We start from the raw sequence: 21,039 nt of genomic DNA, 5'->3' as shown, positions 1-21,039 counted from the left end.
ATGAAACACATGGGCTCCCTTAGGAAAGCATATCCTGGAATACTGGAATAAGAAGGAAACAGGGTAATATGTGTAGTTTTTTTGTTAACTTACTAAATCACAGGGTCACTGATGTTGCTTCCTGACCACTGCCATGCATGTAAACAATATTCTGAAAAATCTGCAGTAACTGTAATGTGTTTTGAAAATCTCTGGGCTTGCCCCTTGGGACAAAGTCACAGATACTTCTAATGCCACTGTGGCCATTTCTCTAAGCTTATAACAGGAGGAAATGCTACATTTCAGTAGACTAGAAGAAATAAAAATGAAAATGTCTTTCTCATTCAGGGACTCTCGAGTTTGAACTGAGAGTCTCTCTGGCCTTTCGAAAAAAGTCAAAAGCAGCTGGGAGTGGTGGCACACGCCTGCAGTCCCAGCACTGATGCAGGAAGCTGAGATCAGCTTGGACTACTAGCAAGGCCAGCCAGAACTGCATAGGGAAACCCTGTATTCAAAGACAAAAAATAAAGTAAAATAAAATTAAATAAATAAAAAAATCAAAGGTTTAAAAGTTATGTGATAACAGCAAAAATTCCTACATTATAAAATCGTGCATTTCCAGTTGGTTCTATTTTTTCCCCAAAAAATACCACTGTCTATATTACATACACTTGGAAAAGTATCTTTCTGCAGGGTCGGGGGTGGCGCAGGCCTGTAATCTCAGCACTCGGAGGCTGAGGCGGTAGGACTGCTAAGAATTCGAGGCCAGCCTGGGCTACATAGCAAGACCGTGTCTCACCCCCTCTCCCCTCAAAAGTGTCTTTCATGCTTGAAGGACAAGGGATATCTCTAGAGGGACCGGGCTTAGGTGCCACTTGGCCAGCAGCCTCCCTCTTCCCCTTCAGGTGGCAGGAGCAGGGAGGCTGCACCCCAGCCAGCGGCGCTTGCCGAGGGGTGCGTTTCCCAGAACCTCACTCCTGAAAAATGCCCAAGTCAGTTTCTGAAGTCAGTTCCCGGCGTCTGGCCGTCGGCGCGAGCTGGCAGGCGGGTGCAGTGCATTTTGCTTCGGGTCATCTGTGTGACTCCAGGGGGCGGCAAACGCCCCGGGCCTCCCTCCGACCCGGCTCGGGTGGACGGCACAGCAGCTCGGCCATGTGCTGCTTTAACCCCGCGGGGCGCGGGCTGCTGAAGCTTGCAGAGCCGCAGGCGGCGGACGCAATGATGGGTGGGGACACGCGCGGGGCTCCACCAGTTAGATCGCGGGACCCAGGGGAGGCCCGCGGGGACGGGTGGGCCGAGCGCCCCGCCTCAGCTCCGAGCCCCACCACGCTGCCGCAGATCGGTTGATTTAAATAGGCACTTTTGCCGGGAGGCGCCTCCCGGGCCGGTATAGGGCTCTGCTGAGTTAAATTTTGGAGGCACGCACTTGTGACAAGGACACCGGGGTGGGTTCCTTCATCCAGAGACTGTGAGTGGGCGAAGCGGACCAGCAGCGTAGGAATTTTTAATTTGAAAGTGTAGAGAAAATTGGTTGGAGTTAGTGCACAGCACGCAATTCCAGATGCTGACGTTTGAAGATCAAAAGTTAAAGGTACCCCTTTCGCGACCGCGGCAGGACTCGAACCTGCAATCTTCTGATCCGAAGTCAGACGCCTTATCCATTAGGCCACGCGGCCACTCTGCGACAGTGTAACTATGAGCAGTTTATAATGTACTCACTACTTCCAGTTCGCTCGGGACTGACTCACCCGCTTCTTGAGGAGGGGGGTCGGATCTCTGCATTCGGCGTTCCGCAGGGAGCTCCCGCCCGGAAGTTCTCTGGCTCCCCCCCGCGCAAGGACTGCTCCATTCTCGCTCCTCTGATTGGTTGTGCGGGTCGCCTCTGCCCGCCTCCCGGGCAGCCGCGGGACTTAGCGGTCGCTGACGGGAACTGGCGACTGCCAGGGAAGCTGACTTTTCGGTTCCGTCCCGCACGCCAGCCCCAGGCTGCGTAGGCCGCGCGGAGGGAGCCTCTGCATCTTCCGCAGGGGCTCAGGATCTCCGCGGACTGAGGAGCACCGGACCGAGCGAGGTTTCCTAGGGGTTTGGAGGGGCGCGGTCGGTCCCTGGGCGGCGTCACCGTCCCCTCCTCTCCAGGCCGGGAGCAGGGCGGCGGCCGGTGCCAGGGCGGGCTGCAGACCCCAGGGTGCGGATTTGAGTTCGGGGCGCGGCGGCCGCCGGTGGGTTCGAATCCAGGCGCCGGCTTTTTTCCGCGCTAGGCCCTAGAGCCGCGGAGCGGCAGCCGCGGCAACGGCGGCTGCCTTCTGCAGAGCGCTTGCAGAGGGGAGGGCAGGGCCCTGAGACGTGTGCGCCCTCAGTCCCCGGCGACAGGGAGACCCCGTAACCTCATTTTGCAGAGTAAGCAGTAAGGAGCTTGCCCAAGGTCATGAAGCTGGTCAGAGCCAAATCCGGAGGCCAGGCCCCACGTCGTGCTTCTCTGGACCCCTGGCTGCAGCTCCTTAAATTCTCTGAGGAGCCCGTGTGGACCCCACTTTTCCGGGAGGGACTTTGCAATTTCTCAAGGCGGTTTGAGGTTTAACTTGTACTCAGAAGGCCTGGCACAGGCCCTTGGGACGCAGTAAACTGTCTAGGAGCGATTGTTTTTAATTCAGCACACGGCACATGTTGATATAACGCCTCGTGTCGTCTGTCTCCTGTAGGGTTTATGGGAGGAAGGCAGGCATGGTCAGCCCAGTTTTACTGCCTGGAAAACAGAGGCAGGCCGTGTCTCTCCCCAAGTCTCTCAGCCTGTAAACGCAGCCAAGCTGGAGCCCAAGGCCAGGTGTTCTGACTCCCAGCGGGGAGCTTCCTGCACTAACCATGAGCCGCCTGCTCTGGAAGAAGGTGGCCAGCGTCGCCATCGGACCAGGGCCAGTTCCAGTAACGGGACGCTGGGCCTCCAGCTCCGTCCACGTCCCCGTCCCCAGCGACGAGCCGCAGCAATCACAAGGGCCATCCTCCGAGGGCGGGCAGCTGCGGCACAACCCCTTGCACATCCAGATGCTCTCCAGAGGGCTGCACGAGCAAATCTTCGGGTGCCAAGGGCCGAAACCCGACGAGGCCGCGGTGCGCCGCAGTGTCGAGCACTTGCAGAAGCACGGGCTCTGGGGCCAGCCCGCCACTCCCTTGCCAGACGTGGAGCTGCGCCTGCCGCGGCTTTACGGGGGCAGCCTGGACCAGCACTTCCGCCTCCTGGCCCAGAAGCAGAGCCTGCCTTACTTGGAGGCGGCCAACTCGCTGCTGCAGGCCCAGCTGCCCCCCCAGCCCCAGAGCTGGGTCTGGGCGGAGGGCTGGACGCGGTACGGCCCAGAGGGGGAGGCCGTACCCGTGGCCATCCCCGCGGAGCAGGCCCTGGTGTTCGACGTGGAGGTCTGCTTGGCAGAGGGAACTTGCCCCACATTGGCGGTGGCCATATCCCCCTCGGCCTGGTAAGTAGGGGCCAGGGACAAGGGACATTATCACAAGTAGGGGACCCAGCTTAAAAGTTTCGTTCAGTGAGTTTCCTGAGTCCCCACTGTGTGCTGGATGCTCATCTGGGACTTCTGGTGTGGTGAACTAAGCAGGCTTCCCCTGGCTTCTGTGGAATTCGCTCTCTGGTGGGAAGATGCAGGCAGTAAATAAACACCCCCTCACGTCAGGTGGAGGCAGGACCATGCAGAGAATCATACCATGTCTTGTACTTGAGAGCTACTGGGAGGCCACTTGAGATGACCAAGGATTTGGCTCCTCCACTCCCTTCCCTAAAGCTGAATGAGAAGTTAGCCTGAGCGGACGGCATGGTGTTTCTGTTTGGGATGCTGCTGGTTATTGTGGGCAGGAGGAATCTCCCTTTTGCAGGACTGTCCAGGCAGTGTAATATGTTCAGCACCCCTAACTTCCCCCATAAATGCCAAACCAAATCCCATCCAACACTTCAGATGCCCCTCAGAAATGACATGGCCTTGACCACCCCTAACTGAGACCCATCACTTTCCCCAGTTTCCTAAGTGGGCATTTTGATCCCAGATGTACATCCAGTTTTTTTCTCTGCTTTTTAAGTAACTTTCTAAGTGCTACCCAAGTTTCTTTTTCCGACAATGATGGCAGTACTGTTTCTCCCCTTTTTTATTCTTCGTTCCAGGATTAAAATACTATTTACAACCTTAATGCTTTCAGGCATGGCCAGCAAAAAAAGTTGGCAGTTTCTTTATTCCTATTGGAAGCCACATCTTTGTAAAGAAAGCTGCGAAATGTTATATATGCAGTTGAAAATGGTGAAAACATGGCTAAATAGATAAGGTAGGCATTAATGGCTGAAAAGAGCAAAACTGGATGATTTTGCATTGATTTCGTTCCAGTTATAATAAAATCACAGTGCTTATTATGTAACTTGATGGGGAATAGTGGCCATCATTTGAAAAGATAAAGTAGGCTTTGGTGGCTGAATTAGGAAACCAGTGACAAGAAAGATTGCTTTTTTGATCTGTTCGTCCTTTTTGACCAGTTTACTGAAAGTTCCCTTTCCTCTTACCCCTCCTTTCTCTTTTTAGCCTCTTTCTTCTTTTTCTTCCTGTTCCTCGAATTCTCCCCTCATTCTCATTCCATCCTTGCCAGCGGTACTGGGGGCACTGCTTAACTTGCCCCATGCCAGAAATCATTGTTGAGGACAGGCTCATGCTGGAATCTTCCCCTAGTGGTGGGTGGGGTGGGTGCCAGATAGCACCCTGCAGCCATGTGCTTGTAGCCCCCCAGCCTCATGACTGTGTGACATTAGGTAGCTGACTGGCCACAGCTTCCAAGGCTGGGAGGAGCCTGAGCAGGTCAGAGCCTCTTGCAGGGTGGCTTCAAAGGCTGCCCGTGAGGCTAGAGGGGCATCACTCAGGGCACCCCTGCATTTACTGGCAAGTCACAGGACAGTTGTAGTGTGACTAGCACAGGTTCCAGCTCATTTTAATCTTACCCAGGGTGTGTGCATTTTGGCTTTCCTTTTTTAAAATCACAGATAAGTTTGTGAGATGACTTCATGCATAGCTACAGGCCTGTGTCTTAACACCAGTGTGGCTTTTTATTGTCTCTAAATCCCTCTTGTCACTATAGCCTCAAGTACTTGGCATTCTTTAGCTTTTTCTTCAGGACTTTTGTTTTCATATTTTTAAAAACTTTTTATTTTTATTTTAAAGAGAAAAAAAGTGATACAAAATTTCAAAACAAGATAGTAGGAGAATAGCAATGGTTAATATGTTGTGTATTGTTATCTTTAAAGTAGTTGCCCATATTACAAGATATAGGAAGGAAAATTGATGAAACAGTATAAACACAAACCTTTTCAGCATGATTTTTTAGGGCTTTGATGTGTTGGCTTAGCAAGGGAGCAGGGTGAGCTTGAATACCCCATTTGGAGTGTGAGTTAGATTTTGGTGGATTTGGGGCCGGGAATTTAGCTCAGTGGTGTAAGCACTTGCCTCGCAGGTGCAAGGTCATGAGTTCCATCCCCCATCCCCCTTTCCATCAAGGTACAGGGAGGTTCTCCACAGCTGTGGTGTCCATGCTTATGTCCTGGCCACTTAGCAGTATGGAGTGGCCTTGAGCCTCGGGACAGTTGGTGGCCACCCCTTTGGGTCTTCCCAGTGGTGTCAGGTCCCGTAGGCAGCGCTCATCTCCCGCCCACCCCAGCACATGTGCATACGTCTCCCATCGCGGCGTCTCCTGCGCTCACTGAGGGGGTTGCTCCTGTGAAGTGCATGACTTGCTCTTTGTCCTTCAGAATCTTTGCAGCCGTCAGATGATTCATCCTGTGTGTGCAGCATTTGTCATTTTTTTGTTGTTGTTGCCACTTTCAATTAAAAAAGAAGTCTTCTTTTTGGGTTCCATTACTATCTGTCTGTCTCCTTTACTAGCACTTTGAACCCTGTCTGTTTTATGCTTAGACATGAGTTGGCTGTGTTTATAAAACATCTCAGCCCGATGCAGCCTGAGCATGGGCCTTAGAAATACTTGGATGACTCAGGCCCGAATACCTGAGCCTGGCAACCAGTGCTGTGGTACTGGGTGCCATTGCTATCTGTGGGGGTTTGAAAGTGAAGCAGCCTGGTGATCTCCCCCACGATGCGCACCCTGCCTGCCCCCTAACCTCTGTGAGGGTGAGCAGCACCTCTGGGTCTCACACCCCTAGCTGCTAGTGCAGGAGCTGGCATGTGGTGGTAGTTGTGCAGTGGATGGTGGAGAGTGGCCACACGGTGCCTCCACCCTCAGCCTGCCTGCTCTGCCCTCCCTCAGGTATTCCTGGTGCAGCCGGCGGCTGGTGGAAGAGCGTTACTCTTGGACCAACCAGCTGTCGCCGGCTGACCTCATCCCACTGGAGGTCCCTGCTGGTGCCGGCAGCTCTAACCAGCAGGACTGGCAGGAGCAGTTAGTGGTGGGGCACAACGTTTGCTTTGACCGAGCCCATATCAGGGAGCAGTACCGGATCCAGGTAAGGCTAGGGACTGCAGTTTTGCACATGGTGGGCAGGAGACCCTGTGGGGCTGGGGAAGCCCATTGTTTCCTTGGTCACTGTCTCTATCTGGTGCAGCAGCTGCAGGGACTTCTGTGAACCTACTCTGTGCCATCTCTGTACACAGCATTCTGTTCATGGGAAGCCTGGAACAGCACTGCAGTTGTCACAGAGTAATCATGGCACTTTAGATCTTAACACAGAAATTGGAGGGGGGTGGGCTGTGAGTCACAGCCTTGCTCCATACCTTGTGAGTCAGGGATGGGCATGGTGAGCTCCTTAACATCTCTAAGCCTCAGTTTCCTTTTGGTGAAAACAGAACTGATAGAAACTCCTTTGGAGGATTTGCACATGTGTACATGCCAAACACTCAGAACCATGCATCACATGCAGTTCAGTGATTGATTGATTTTTGAGACAGGCTCTCGCTCTGCAGTTCAGGCTGGCTTTGAACTCACTGTGTAGCCCAGGCTGGTCTCAAACTTGCAACAATCTGCCTGCCTCAGCCTCCCAAGTGCTGGGATTACAAGCGTGAGCCACCATGCCTGACTAATGATGATGGTTCTTATTTTTTCATCTATTAGTACATGTTCATCTGTTAGTACAGTTCCTGATGATTACATCCACTGTTGGGAATAGCCACATGTACATAACATCTTAATTCATTTTATGTCATCTTACCTTTCCTTCCTCTTTCTGAAGAGCTGTTTTTCACTGTGTCTTCAGAGCAGCCCCAGGAGAAAGGCAGGGCGAGGAAGAGCACGCTTAGCTTAGGTGCTTGTAAGCAGCTGGGCCTGTGGGCCACACTGGTAGCTTTGAGGTACCAGAGGGGTACCAGAGAGGTAGCTGAGTGCCTGGCTTGCCTGGAGCTGCTGCTGGAACCTGGGACTTGGCCAGGTCTGCACCTCCAAGGGTGGTAGGTGTGGGCCTTAGGGCAGACCCCTCATAGGCTGAGGGCAGACGCAAGCAAGCCTGAAGGTTCTGTGTCACAGCAGCAGTAGCAGCTGCGTGCCAGGAGGAGAGGCCATGGGAGGAACCCAGATGGGGCTGGGTTCGTCATCACTGCAGCAGCGGCTGGCCAGCCCTTGCCCATAGCCTGCTGTCCACTCCAGGGCTCCCGAATGCGCTTTCTGGACACCATGAGCATGCACATGGCCATCTCAGGGCTGAGCAGCTTCCAGCGCAGTCTCTGGATGGCTGCCAAGCAGGGTAAACGCAAGGTGCAGAAGCCTACACAGCGAGGCCAGAAGTCCCCAGGCAAAGCCAATGGCCCAGAGGTGAGAGTCCACAGGGGACTGGTAGGAACCTTCACCAGTCCATGTGGCTGGCTCATAGCCAAGCATGTTCCTTTGCTGTGGTCCCCAGATCTCCTGCTGGGACTGGGTGGACATCAGCAGTGCCAACAACCTGGCAGATGTGCACAGCCTCTATGTGGGAGGACCTCCCTTGGAGAAGGAGGCCCGGGAGCTGTTCATTAAGGGCAGCATGAGGGACATCCGGGAGAACTTCCAGGTACGGTGTCAGCAAGGAGGTGCAGGGCTGTGGGCTGCGGCATGCAGACCTCAGCCAAATGTGAGGAGGTGCAGCTGCCAGGCCTGACCGAGACCTGGCGGTGGTAGTGGGTACCTGCCCGCCCAGTGCCTTCCTGTCACCTTATACCAGGACCTGATGCGGTACTGTGCCCAGGACGTGTGGGCCACCTATGAGGTTTTCCAGCAGCAGCTGCCGCTCTTCTTAGAAAGGTAAGGGGGAGGCTGTGTGGGATTCCTGGGGGTCAGTGGGTCCTGGTGGCACTGAATCAGGTGGCACTGGTTTTCTCTTAGGCTGCTATACAAGAACAGAGCTGCTCCGTGTGGTGGTGTCTGTGGGGCCCTGAATCCTGAGTTGTGCTTGTGCATTGTGGGCCTGGCCCAGTTTGTTAAGCATCTCTGTGCCCAGACCCTGAGCTGAGGGCTGAGGTTTATTAGTGAGTCACAAGCACCAGTCAGACCTGGCTCAAGCCTGACTGCCTTGTCCTGCTCAGTTGACCTTGGCCAGGTTGCTTAGTTTCTCCAGGCATCAGTGTCCCTGTTGTGGGGGATGCGCAGATATATTTAACTTGCCAGCTGTGATCTTGGGGTATGTGTGTGCAGCAGGGGAGGGCCATTCTCACTTCTGTGACCTGTCACTCCCACTTCAGGTTGAGGATGGAGCTCACTTCTCTGTGACAGATGAGGGACTTGAGTCAGGGCTAGGTGTCAGCAGAGCTGGGGTTTATGCTCCTGTCTGACTTCAGAGCCGTGCCATGGGGGGGTTGGGATGAACTTGCCAAACTGGCTCAGAGATTGTGCCAAAGCATCAGCTCCCCTGGTCACATAAGGCAGTGCCGGTGTTTGTCCCCAAGGTGTCCCCACCCAGTGACTCTGGCTGGCATGCTGGAGATGGGTGTCTCCTACCTGCCTGTCAACCAGAACTGGGATCGTTACCTGGAGGAGGCACAGAGCACCTATGAGGAGCTGCAGCGGGAGATGAAGAAGTCGCTGATGGATCTGGCCAATGATGCCTGCCAGCTGCTCTCAGGAGAGAGGTACCCAGGCCTCCGTGGGCAGGGGACAAGCAGGCAGGAGGCCTGGCCTTTGTCTCACCCTGGGCCCCAACCCGGCGGTGCAGGTACAAGGAAGACCCCTGGCTTTGGGACCTGGAGTGGGACCTGCAAGAGTTTAAGCAGAAGAAGACAAAGAAGGTGAAGAAGGCGGAGCCGGTCACAGCCAGCAAGTTGCCCATCGAGGGGGCTGGGGCCCCTGGGGATCCCACGGATCAGGAAGGTGGGGAGCATGGGCTAGAGATGGGGCGGGGTGGTCCCTGGGATGGTCCTAGGATGCACCGGACTTTGAAACGGGACATTCCAGCCTCCTGGAGAGAAGCAGGCTGCACAGGTCTTCCTGAGAGTCCTTCCTCCTGGTCCTGACTCTCCCCGACCCTGCACAGACCCGGGCCCCCCCAGTGAGGAGGAGGAGTATTGGCAAAATGTCACGGCCCGAGCCCTCCTGCAGCAGTTGAAGGACACTACAGAGATCCTCCCCAAGCGGTCCCAGCACCTTCCTGGACACCCAGGGTGAGCCCTGTCTCCTAGCATACCCAGTGGCTGCCCTCAGGCTGTCCCCATGAGACCCCTTGTCAGGGCTCCCTCAAGGAGGCAGCTTGTGTGTTTGCCACTATTCATTTGCTCCTGCTTCTGTTATTTTCAGTCCCACCAGTTCTTGGGCTCACTAGGTGCAGAGCCCTGAGCACCTGCTGTGCCATCTGCAGCAGTTTCTGGGGCATAAGTGGAGCTCAAGGTGTTCATTCCAGTAGTTCTGTCTCCTTGGGAGAGACAGATGTGCAGACAGCACAGCCACAGGTGCCCATTAGTGAGACAGAGCGAGTGGTGCTAAGCACTGGGCAGGGGGGTTCCTGAAGGAGGGGACTTCATCTGAGCTTCAGTGGCAGAGCCAGAGTACTGCACAGCCCTGAGAGTGACTGCTGGTACTGTTGACCTTTTCTGGTACAGCCGGGGAAGGCCTGGTGGCTTTCATGGTAGCAGGGAGGTTAGATCCATTCCCTCTTTGTGGAATATATGGGGGCTTGGAGTAGATCTTTGGATCCCAAGTTCTCCCTAGTACCATTGGGCTAACATAGTCTTTCCTTTGGAGACAAAACCATTCTAGGATACTTTACAGGGGTCTCATCAAATTATCCCAAAGAAAGAGATGGTGACTTGTAGGCCTAGGTTATCAGAAAGTCCTGGGGCCATGCAGGGTGGTGGCTGTGTTATGAAGACACTTCCTTCCCCCATGACATACTTTTTCTCCTGGTGGGTTCGGTTAGGTGGTACCGGAAGCTCTGCCCTCGGCTAGAGGACCCTGAGTGGACCCCGGGCCCCAGCCTCCTCAGCCTGCAGATGCGAGTCACACCTAAACTCATGGCACTGACCTGGGATGGCTTCCCCCTGCACTATTCAGAGCGTCATGGCTGGGGCTACCTGGTGCCCGGGCGGCGGGACAACCTGGCTAAGGAGTCGGCAGGGGCGGCCTGCCCCTACAGGTGTGGCTCCGGCTGGGCTCTGGGGAGGATGGGGCTGGAGGTTAAGGACCCTGGGCCTTTGCTGGAGAAACCAAGGTCAGCTCAGGCTGATGGCAAGAGCTGGGGTCTAGGAGCCTGGATTCTAGTTCTTTTTTCTATGACTTCTCTGATGCTGTAGGCTCCATGCCCAGATGGGGGCCTCAGGGCATCAGTGGGGATGCAGGGCCTGCTCCTGGGCCCAGCAGCACAACTATCTCACAGGAAGAGAGGCTGTTGGAAGCAGCAGGAGACTTACTTTCCTGAGGATAATTTGAGTGCTGATCATGTGCCAGGTGCTGTATTAATGAGCCCTTTGCAGAGCTTTCTTTATTCCCCAAACAGCCCCATGAAGTAGGATAGTTACCCCCATTTCATTGGTTTTCTTGTGGTGCTGGGGACCAAACCCAGGACTTCCCGCTTTGTGCATACTAGGTAAGCTCTGTACCTATTACTGAGGTACACCTGGTACCCCCACAGGCCTGAACAAGTTAGTTGTGCTTGAGACCATAAACCAGTGATCGTGAACCTATGACATGTGTGTTAATTTGTTTTTAAAGACAAAAGAGGATAATGGATAAGTTGTTATTTTTCAACTAAAACCACAGTATTCAGGTTTAACTGCAGTGTTGGCACTTTGTGATAAGTGGGCTCTATGTTGCACTTGGGCACTTGTCCTTGAAAGGTTTGCTGTCACTACAACCCTGAGCTTTTCACAGGTGCAGGGCAGTCAGGTACTTGAAGCAGCCCAGAATTAAGGGTCCTGGTTTCTGGGGCCTTCGCATAAAAGGAGCTGGGCCTTGCTGCTTTGACCCCCGCCCGCATGGATGGATGTGCAGGTGCCAGCTTGCAGTGAGACCTTGAGTCCCGACCTCCAATGCTCTGTGCCCAGGGACCTGGCGTGCAGTATGCTGTGCCGTTTTCAGTTGGTCACTCTCTAAGAAGCAGGAAAAGCCCTGTTGCTTGTGTCTCAGAGCAGTTCCTGGGGACTGGGCAAAGAGACTGTGAGCCTGCAGAGCAGCCCCCAGTACTCAAGCCGTTGTACCTGTTCTCTGCCCAGAGCCATTGAGTCCCTGTACCGGGAACATTGCCTAAAACAGGGCAAGCAGCAGCTGCAGCCCCAGGAGGCAGGCCTGGCCGAGGAGTTCCTGCTCTCTGACAGCATGTGGCAGACGGTGCGTGCAGCATGTGCCCTGGACCAGCTGAGTACTGTTCAGGGAAGCGCTCGCTTGTGGGTATGGAGCTTCGGAGCCCCTGCCTTATTCCTGTGGTCTCTGGCCCTACCAGGTGGAAGAGCTGGGCTGCTCAGACCCGGAGACTGAGACCAAAGAGAACCTGCTCACTGCAGTGCCGGCTTTGCCCCCAGCACTGGTGAGCCCAGAGTCCCTGGGTGGGTCTTGGGCAGTGGGCTCCGTCGTGCCCACGTAGCTCTTCTCCACCAGAGCCCTCGGGGAGGGGAGTGCTATCCTGCTCCCCTTCACAACCTGTGGGGCTCCACTCATGGGGGGGAAGCCAAGGAGGAACCGCCTCCTGCCTCCTGCCTCGCCGCCATTTTCCAGCTTAGCTGCTCCCAGTTTCAGGCCCTTTCCCCACCCCATGCCCTGGCCCTTGCTGCATGCAGGTGCCGGAACAGGGTATGATCTAGATGTGTGGCCCCACAGACTGCTGCTGGTGGCCCCAAAGGCAGCCAGCCCACCTATCACTATGGCAATGGACCCTACAACGATGTGGACATCCCCGGCTGCTGGTTTTTCAAGCTGCCTCACAAGGTGTGTGTGCAGGTTCATACCTGTCTCCTGGTGTGATCGGTGTACGCCAGACCCACTGCAGGCATCTCAGCTGACTTGGGCCAGGAGGCCGTCCTTTTCATGGGAATGACAGTGGCAGGGACAGAGTGTTGTCATCTCTCTGTACTTTGGGTTTTCTTCCTCTGAATACTGGATATTGAGGGGCATAGAATTCTGCGACCTAGGGAATGGCAAGTATCTGGCACCACATCTGTTGCAGGATGGGTTCTAGTGACTGAATGGTTATTATGGCAAGTACAGGGTTTGCTTGAGTGCGTGTGTGTGTGTGTGTGTGTGTGTGTGTGTGTGTGTGTGTGTAGGACAGGAAGAGGTAGAGAATATTGTCCCCGACTGCTTGACATTATAGGCTCTGTAGGGAAGACCCTGGGGTCCCCCCACCCAGGAATCTGCCACCTGCCTCCAGCTGCAGCTTTCTTTGCCTCCTCCAGGATGGTAACAACTTTAATGTGGGCAGTCCCTTTGCCAAGGACTTCCTGCCCAAGATGGAAGATGGCACTCTGCAGGCTGGCCCAGGAGGTGCCAGTGGGCCCCGTGCCCTAGAGATCAATAAAATGATTTCTTTCTGGAGGAATGCCCATAAACGTATCAGGTGGGCCACCGTGGGAGTTTGTACTTGGGTTTCTCAGCCTAGGCTACCACAGAGGCATGGCTACATTACGGTGGGGGCCAGCCTGCTTATCTTGGTGCCGCGATCTTGGGCCAGTTGCTTGCCCTCTGTGGCTTGTTTCCCTGGTGAGCCCAGAGTCCCTGGGTGGGTCTTGGGCCCAGGAAAGAAGGGTGTTGGAGGACCTTGATGGGCCCTCCCAGCTCCCACTGAATCTCTTGGTTTAATAGCCAGGGCCAAGGGGTAAGGTGGAGGACTCCAAAGGGCTAGCAGCCTGTCAGCTCTGCAGGCCTGGGAGCGGAGTCCTGTGTGAGAACGGCAGATGGGTCAGGCTAACTCAAATAGCAGGACCCTGATGGGTGCTGCAGTCTGGCCTTGGGGGCAGGGAGAGCGGGCAGGAGGACTTCATGGATTCCCTGGCAAGGGGCAGAAGTATCTGGGAGGCCTGGCCTGTCCCTAGATGGCCCATGTGTCTGGTCAGTGTCTTGTAGCATCCTTCACTTTGGCTGAGCCAGGCAGTAAGGGCTCCCGGCGATCCTAAAGTGGAGCTGGCATGGGCTGTTGTGAAGTGTGGCTGGGTTCTGCTCCCCATCGCTGTACTGAGCTGCAGCCTGTCTCTCCCTACAGCTCCCAGATGGTAGTGTGGCTGCCCAGGTCAGCTTTGCCTCGTGCTGTGACCAGGTATGGACCTCTGGGGGGTTGCTTGGACAGCTGAGTGGAGAGTTTGTGAGTGCAAGTTACTGATCTCTCTGCCCCTTTCACCCCATTCCAGGCACCCCAACTATGATGAAGAAGGCCGTTATGGGGCCATCCTGCCCCAGGTGGTGACTGCTGGCACCATTACCCGTCGGGCCGTAGAGCCCACATGGCTCACAGCCAGCAATGCCCGGGTATGTGTCCTCTGTGCTGGACTGTTTTTCCTCTCCTAGGTTAGGAAACGGATCTCCGAGGGCCTCTGGGATTTAGCAAGGAGCACACAAAGGAACCAGAGGTCTGGGTCAGGCAGGACTGCATGAATCCCCTCAGCAGCTGAGTCTGGTGCCTCCTCCTGGCCAGCAGTGCCAGATATAGTAACCACTGCTGTCCTGAGTTCAGAGGCGGCCATGCAGGAGAGGTGGAGGTCTCATCTCACCTACCACTTTCAGTGGGGCTCCTTACCTAGCAGCCCTTAGCTGAGGACCCCGCATCTGGAACTGGAGTGTGTCTAGTGCTGTCTGGCCATCTCTGAAGGCACCCTCCCTTGAGGCCCCAGATCTGGCCCCTGTCATCTTACTTGGGTATCTGGCTGGGCCTGACCGTCCCCTTCCTGCAGCTTGACCGAGTAGGCAGTGAGTTGAAAGCCATGGTGCAGGCCCCGCCTGGCTATGTCCTTGTGGGTGCTGATGTGGACTCCCAGGAGCTGTGGATCGCAGCAGTGCTTGGAGACGCTCACTTTGCTGGCATGCACGGTGAGCAGGAGCCGGGCGGGGCTGAGGGAAGCAGCTGAGCCCTGCAGGCATAGTGCTGGGCACATCCACTGAGCTGTCACCTCCCTTCTGCCTTGTCTTCCAGGCTGCACAGCCTTTGGGTGGATGACACTGCAGGGCAAGAAGAGCAGCGGCACTGATCTGCACAGTAAGACAGCCTCCACCGTGGGCATCAGCCGAGAACACGCCAAGGTCTTCAACTACGGCCGCATCTATGGGGCCGGGCAGCCTTTTGCCGAGCGCCTGCTAATGCAGTTCAACCACCGGCTCACAAAGCAGGCAGCGGCTGAGAAGGCCCAGCAGATGTATGCGGTCACCAAAGGCCTGCGCTGGTGAGGGTCCACCCTGCCTGTGGAACCCCCAGGGCCTCTGTGCTCCCCTCCTCTTGCCTGTCACCTGAGCAGGCTTGCCAAGCCTGTGTAGCTGCAGGTGGCTTCTCTGCAGAGCATGACAGGGTAAAGCTACTTCAGCTAACACCTCCACTGCTTTGGTTATGTAGCGTACATAGCTCAGACTTGGGTGTGCATGGGAATAATAGCAAGCAGGTGTGAGGTGGCTGGCAGGAGAGTAGAGGGGGAGACTGGAGAGTGGACTGAGTGGTGGATGGAGGGAGCCTGGGCTGGGTTCTGGTTCACTGACTGGATCTCAGGTTTATTTCCTCTGATAGTACCTCAGGGCCTGTAGGATGGGGAGCAGCTGCAGAGATTCATGTAGCCTCTTCAGGGGACAGTGTGTGTGTTCACCTTTGGTTAGTTAGCTGTGAAATGCCTGCTCATGAAAGACTGAATGAAAAACAAGCCATGAGTAGGATGGTGACTATCAGCACAGGAAGGGAAGAGAGCTGTACAGAGTACTGGACACTGGCTAGTGGGTGGAGGGGGTGGGTGTTGGCTGAGGGTACCCTGGTGGCAAGGGTGGTGGTGAGGAGGAGGCTGGGCCTTAGCTATGGAGCCCCTGGAGGGCATCAGAGTCCCAGACCACAGCCAGATGGTGGGCATGCCCTGGTGCTTAAGGAGGGGCTCTTGAGCCTTAGGAGTCTGGGACAGTGCAGTGAAGAGGGGTAAGCCAGGTCTGGCTCCCCAGATGCCTTCTCCTGACCAGGGGTACACACCGTCTGCAGTGCTGGCCATGGCTAGCCACCTCCAGCATCTCCAGTCCAAGGACAGTAGGGACAGTGATGGCTGTCATGTTGCCGTCTGTCCCTTGGGCTCCCATAGTGTAGCCCAGGTTTAGAGCCACAGGGGTTCAAGTTCCTATCTGGGCTATACCTCCTTCTAGCTCGTGACCCCAGCACATTAGCTTCCAAGCCTATTTCCTCCCCTTAAGTCCAGCCTGTGGGGAGCAGCCTGACCCCCAGCACGTGCTGGGAATGGTCATGTGGACACTGCCTATAGGTACCGGCTGACAGATGAGGGCGAGTGGCTGGTGCAGCAGTTGGCCCTCCCCATCAACAGGACTGAGGACGGCTGGGTTTCCCTGCAGGATCTGCGCAAGATCCAGAGAGAAGCTACAAGGAAGTGAGAACCTTCTGTGTGTTCAGAGTGAAAGGGGTCCCCCCAGAACTGGAATACTTTGGATTTTAGCTCTAAGATGCTGAAGACAAAGCCTGCCTGTTTGTGGTCCCCCAGGTCACGCAGGAAGAAGTGGGATGTGGCCGCTGAACGAGCTTGGAAGGGGGGCACAGAGTCAGAAATGTTCAACAAGCTGGAAAGCATCGCCATGTCAGACGCGCCTCGGACCCCGGTGCTTGGCTGCCGCATCAGCCGCGCCCTGGAGCCCTCAGCTGTCCAGGAGCAGGTATCTCACCACCCAGGAACAAGTGCAGGTGGCCTCCCGATCCCAGTGCTGACTGCCGTGTGGGGGAGCCTGTCTCACTTGCGTGCCTGGCCTCCCCAGTTTCTGACGAGCCGAGTGAACTGGGTGGTGCAGAGCTCTGCTGTGGACTACCTGCACCTCATGCTGGTGGCCATGAAGTGGCTGTTTGAGGAGTTCGCCATTGATGGCCGCTTCTGCATCAGCATCCATGACGAGGTTCGCTACCTGGTGCGGGAGGAGGACCGCTACCGCGCCGCCCTAGCCCTGCAGATCACCAACCTCCTGACCAGGTACGCAGGGGCCGTGGTCCTGTGTGGGGGCCCTGTACACTAGCCAAAGCGGTCCTGAGTTCCCGTCAACTCGGGAGTGTTTCCGTTTTCTAATTTTAAGTTATGGGCATAGTGAGACCCTGTCTCCAAAAGTTTATGGATGTCTTGAAGAAACTAGCACTGACTCTAAGATTTGTTGGGACTGAAAGGGCTGTAAAGACAGTATGAGGAGAGCGAGGGCAGAGTTGGGGCGGTTCCAATCAGCAGCTCTGGGATTATTTCCCTAGGAATTCACCTTTCTTTTCTGAAAAACAAGTGACAGAACACTTTTCTCATTTCATAAAAAAGTGTGATGTCTGTTATTGACATTTTATGTTGAGTTGCATCTTAAAATTCCTAGTAGTTTAATGGATATTACCATCCCTGCCACTTGGAAACAGCTTGGGAACCATGGGTGAATAGCCAATAAATTTCCAGGTTGCCTCCTTAGTCATCCTGTGAGTTACACTTAACAAAGTCCTCATTTCTCAAACGCTGGCCCAGTACAGTCATTGAAAGTAGCCTTTTTCCTACCGGTGTGTGAAGTCTCTCTGCGCACCTCAGCGTCAGCGTGAGTGCTGGGTGGAGCCGCAGCACCGGCCCATTCTCCGAGCGGGCAGTATTCACAGCAGGGCGCGGCTGTGACAGAACCTGGTCTCTTTCAGGTGCATGTTTGCCCACAAGCTGGGTCTGAACGACTTGCCCCAGTCAGTTGCCTTTTTCAGTGCGGTCGACATCGACCGATGCCTCAGGAAAGAAGTGACCATGGATTGTAAAACGCCCTCCAACCCGACTGGGATGGAGAGGAGATACAGGATTCCACAGGGTGAGCACAGCAATCTGTCCTCGCACTCAGAGCGGGAGATGGGAGACCTGAAAGTAGTTTTAAGCCATAGGAAGTCTGGGGCTGAGTCCCAGGGAAGAAACCTCACCTCGGCTAAGTTATTTCTGTTTATATGGCACCCTGGGGCCCCCATATCTGAATTACACAGAGAGGGGTTTTCAGAAAGCAGTAAACACAGGGGGTTCCAGAGCCTCCAATATTCCATCTGCACGGTGCCCTCTTCAGCCACACCAGAAAGGTTTAAAAGGATTTATTGTGTAAATCAAAAGTGCACTGCGAACAAGTGAAACCAGAACAACAGTAAGATGAACTTAGTTTGTGCAAAACAGAAAACAGACCCATAGAACACTACTATTCCTGCAAATGGTTCTCAACTCTTTTTTGATTAAACTTTAGTTTACAGTCTTCCTCTAACTTCTGAGCTCTCACATGCAGCTCTCCAAGAATCCGCCTGACCAGTGTGCCCTGTCTTTCAGGAGAAGCGCTGGATATTTACCAGATAATTGAACTCACCAAAGGCTCCTTGGAAAAGTGAAGCCAGCCTGGCCCGTAGGTCTGCATTTGCTCCTGTGGAGCTTCGGCTGGGCAGCACAGGCTCCCGAAGTCAGGCTCTGCTGTGCTCTGAGAAGGGCTTGCCGAACACCACAGTTCAGCAGAGGACCAGAAGGACACCTCCCGACTGCAGGAGCAGTGGCGCGAAGTGGGTTCAGAACCAAGGTGCCAACATCGGTGAGGGCTGCAGAACAAGGGGCACCGCTGCTTGAGGGTACAAAGGAAGCAGAAGCTCCGAAGTTCACATTAACTCAGGCGTTTGATTGTTTTCTTTTCTTTCTGGGTGGTTCTTTGTTTTCTTTCCTGTGCTCCGGTGCAGTGCTCTACAAGGGGAGGAGTAAAGCTGCTCTAAAACAGTGGAAATAAACCAAACAACAAAAGCCCTGTACCATTTCATCTGTCTCCCTTCCCACTCACGGGTACGGGGGAAGGGACGGGGGAGTTTCAAAGTAGAGCGGTGAGTGCCACCTCCTTCCCTTAGGACAGGACCCTGCTGGACTTGATCAAATGCCAGCAAGTAGCGGGTCTGGGCCTGGCCTGTAAAGTGGTAATCTGAAGAATGCAAGTTCAAAACTTTGAGAAGCCAGAGATCCATGGTGTTTTATGTAAACTTTCTGATACGGGAGCAGGCCACTGACTTGTTGCTTCTACCTTAAACCTGAGAGGGAAATATTAGGTGTTGGAGGGAAGGAGACATTGGGCTCTGCTTCCCAATGAGGGTGTGGGGTTGGAACTGGTCAGAATGAAGGAGAAATCAGCACACGATGGCGGCCACGGAGGGCTTCCAGAGCATAGGGAGGGGTGGAGGCCCAGGGGGAGACACTGGCTGCTGCTCACTTCCTAGAAATACCTACAGCAAGACAGTCATAGGATTCTGTGCAAAGTGTAAAACCATTCCCTACAGCACCCTCTGCTTTCCTCACTGATCACTTTTCTGCCCTGCTTATACTCTGTGGCTGCTCCCAAAAGCAGCCAGGAGCACCACTGACCTCTTCACTTCCCTCCTCCTCCTCCTGGAGAACCATGTCCAGGATGTTTCCTTTGATCTTGAAGTCTCTAGAGGTGCTGAGCTTCATGTGCTGCATCAGGTTCACCTGGACAGATTGCAAGCATAGGAACATCTTGTACCTCACAAGTCTGCTGGGACAGCTGGCAGCGTCTCCAGTGTGGCCCTCCCGAGCCCTTTTGTGCCCACCCCTCAGCCTGCTTTCCTTTCCTGTGAGCTTCCCAGCATGATGCTGGGGCTCTGGCCATCTGATCAGAAATAGCAAAGAAACAGGAATGGATTGTAGTCTGATTCTTCTCCCACTGCAACTGTGGTGTGCCAGATCCCCTCAACAGAGTAAGGGAGACGGGAACAAGCAATACAGTGCATTTACCTTGGACTTTTTAGAAAGGTTGATGAGAAATTTTTCATACTGTTCTATGGCAAAGATGAGGTTAGGGATTGGCTTGGTTTCCCGAAGAACTCTGGCCTGAGGGAAAGAATGTGAGATTCACATTTCTGGTTTCATGGTTTTGGAAATTTTCCTACAGAGCAGAACTGCATATAGTTTTGGGGGAAATTGGACTATTTTACAACTAAATGTAATTTTACCAGATTAAGCTTGGCAGTTTACTCTCGACCTAAATGCCAATAGATTGCACTGACTCATCCCATTTTTAATTCCTAAACATTTGTTTTTGTGTAAAGATGGACTATAGGCAGTGTCATTTGCAGAAATTTAGCTGCCTTGAGCTGGGGATATAGCTCAGCAGCACAGCACCTGCTAGGCAAGCACAAGGTCCTGAGTTGAATCCCAGTACCCCCAAAACCAAACCAAAACAAACAAATTGAGCTGCCTCTCTGACTTTCTGTTTTGAAAACAGCATTGGCAAGGGCTGGGATTTAGCTCAGCAGCATAAGCACCTGCCTTGGGTCATGAGTTCAATCCCCAGTACCGGAAAAAAGAAAGGTCTATCAAGAAAACAGTGTTGGCACTTCCTCTTTCCTTTCTGTAGTCTGCACATGAATTTTCACTGTTGGGATTACATGTCTTTGCCTTCTAATACATATATACACACACAAGTGAGGAAAACAGCCAGGTGTGGTGGCACACACCTATAATCCCAGCACTCAGGAGGCCGAGGCCAGAGGATCACCATGAGTTTGAGGCCAGTTTTGGCTATACTGCGATAGCCTGTCTCAAAAAAATGTATGTATACATACATGTTCTCATCTTTTTAAAAAACCATCTTGGAGACAATTCTATATTGTCTTGAATGTGGATACATTAATGTTCTGGGAATTTCCGTAGGTGCCATCTGGATGACAATCCCCTATACATATGGCTGTACAGTTCTATATCCTAAAAGTAGAACTGCTGTTTTATCAGTAGTTTCTATCAAATTTGTCCCCTTTAAGAGGTGACACTAATTTTCCCTTTGCCAACAGAGTACCCACTCTCCTGTACCCTCAGTTCTCCCAGATTCTGTCCTGTAGGGAGTCTTTTGGACTCACCAGCTCTTCCTAAAAACAGTTTTAATGAAGAACTAATGACCGGCAACTGTGTTTAGTGACAGTGTCGATAGCTTACCATAACTGTGGCCACAGCAGTTTTCTCCTTTTTCTTCTCTCCTGTAGATTTCTTATTCTAATGGAAAAGAAACACACTGGCTCATTCCTGAACTTTTTATAGTTAGCAGGCTAGTGGTGATTACAACAGACAATGGGGATAACATCTGGGCTTGTAGCATTTTCTGTGTAGTAGATGCTGGAAGGTGAGAAAAATTTTGTAATTTTTTGGGGGGGTACCGGGGCTCAAATCAGGACCTTGTGCTTGCCAGGCAGGCGCTGTGAGGCTAAACTATATCCCCAGCCTCTTTTGTGATGCGTTGTAATCGTCAGATGGTTCTATGTTTCATGGTTAACAGTACATGACCTGTTGCTCTTGGAGGTAACACACAGAAATAGAGGGCAGGACAGCCATTACTGTCCTGGGCCAGCTAAGGCAGTACAGTGGCTTACAAGGTGGTAGCAGGGACAGGCACCTTCCTGCTGGACTCTCAGCTAAAAGGGCTCCATAAGTGACAGGA

The 21,039-nt window shown here is 53.8% G+C and overlaps 2 protein-coding genes and 1 non-coding gene across 5 annotated transcripts in view; 1 reads left to right on the top strand and 2 right to left on the bottom strand.

The window, feature by feature from the left end:
- Positions 1-1,582: 1,582 nt before the first annotated feature.
- Positions 1,583-1,655, bottom strand: Trnar-ucg (transfer RNA arginine (anticodon UCG)). Its single transcript has one exon. It is a non-coding gene; the product is annotated as a tRNA-Arg (tRNA).
- A 224-nt stretch (positions 1,656-1,879) lies between these two features.
- Polg (DNA polymerase gamma, catalytic subunit) lies at positions 1,880-18,344 on the top strand. Of its 3 annotated transcripts, XM_003475248.5 has the most exons (23): positions 1,881-2,050; positions 2,679-3,446; positions 6,274-6,469; positions 7,603-7,767; positions 7,856-8,002; positions 8,153-8,232; positions 8,874-9,056; positions 9,140-9,294; positions 9,458-9,584; positions 10,337-10,552; positions 11,628-11,742; positions 11,855-11,938; positions 12,229-12,336; positions 12,804-12,964; positions 13,607-13,660; positions 13,752-13,869; positions 14,292-14,427; positions 14,531-14,777; positions 15,840-15,962; positions 16,074-16,242; positions 16,342-16,550; positions 17,234-17,394; positions 17,889-18,344. In XM_003475248.5, exons 2-23 carry the CDS (start codon positions 2,839-2,841, stop codon positions 17,945-17,947), a joined length of 3,621 nt encoding a protein of 1,206 aa, XP_003475296.2. In that variant the 5' UTR covers positions 1,881-2,050; positions 2,679-2,838; the 3' UTR covers positions 17,948-18,344. The 3 variants fall into 3 exon arrangements, with proteins under 3 accessions (XP_063106102.1, XP_003475296.2, XP_063106103.1); XM_063250032.1 differs by lacking the exon at positions 17,234-17,394 and having other exon boundaries at positions 1,880-2,050; XM_063250033.1 differs by lacking the exons at positions 1,881-2,050; positions 2,679-3,446; positions 6,274-6,469; positions 7,603-7,767 and having other exon boundaries at positions 7,898-8,002; positions 8,941-9,056.
- The window catches only part of Fanci (FA complementation group I), a 57,370-nt gene continuing 53,978 nt past the window's right edge, over positions 17,648-21,039 (bottom strand). Inside the window, exons 35-38 of the mRNA XM_005006286.4 lie at positions 20,541-20,597; positions 19,344-19,439; positions 18,954-19,058; positions 17,648-18,287 (exon numbers count right to left, since the gene is read on the bottom strand). Of these exons, the coding sequence (XP_005006343.1) occupies positions 18,216-18,287; positions 18,954-19,058; positions 19,344-19,439; positions 20,541-20,597 (330 nt within the window). The 3' untranslated portion in view covers positions 17,648-18,215. The remainder of the gene's footprint in view (positions 18,288-18,953; positions 19,059-19,343; positions 19,440-20,540; positions 20,598-21,039) is intronic.

The sequence above is a fragment of the Cavia porcellus genome, unplaced genomic scaffold, assembly GCF_034190915.1.
Source record: "Cavia porcellus strain 051 isolate PalLab524CR breed Dunkin Hartley unplaced genomic scaffold, mCavPor4.1 scaffold_6, whole genome shotgun sequence".
Taxonomy (NCBI): Eukaryota; Metazoa; Chordata; class Mammalia; order Rodentia; family Caviidae; genus Cavia; species Cavia porcellus.
Note: the sequence above shows the minus strand (reverse complement) of the source record. Positions and strands in the feature narration are given on the sequence as shown.

Excerpts from the sequence above, each read along its gene's own strand:
- Polg (XM_003475248.5), top strand. The coding sequence starts at position 2,839 with ATGAGCCGCCTGCTCTGGAAGAAGGTGGCCAGCGTCGCCATCGGACCA. Across the intron at positions 9,585-10,336 it reads CACCTTCCTGGACACCCAGG|GTGGTACCGGAAGCTCTGCC; the intron begins GTGAGCCCTGTC and ends GGGTTCGGTTAG. Across the intron at positions 16,551-17,233 it reads ATCACCAACCTCCTGACCAG|GTGCATGTTTGCCCACAAGC; the intron begins GTACGCAGGGGC and ends GGTCTCTTTCAG.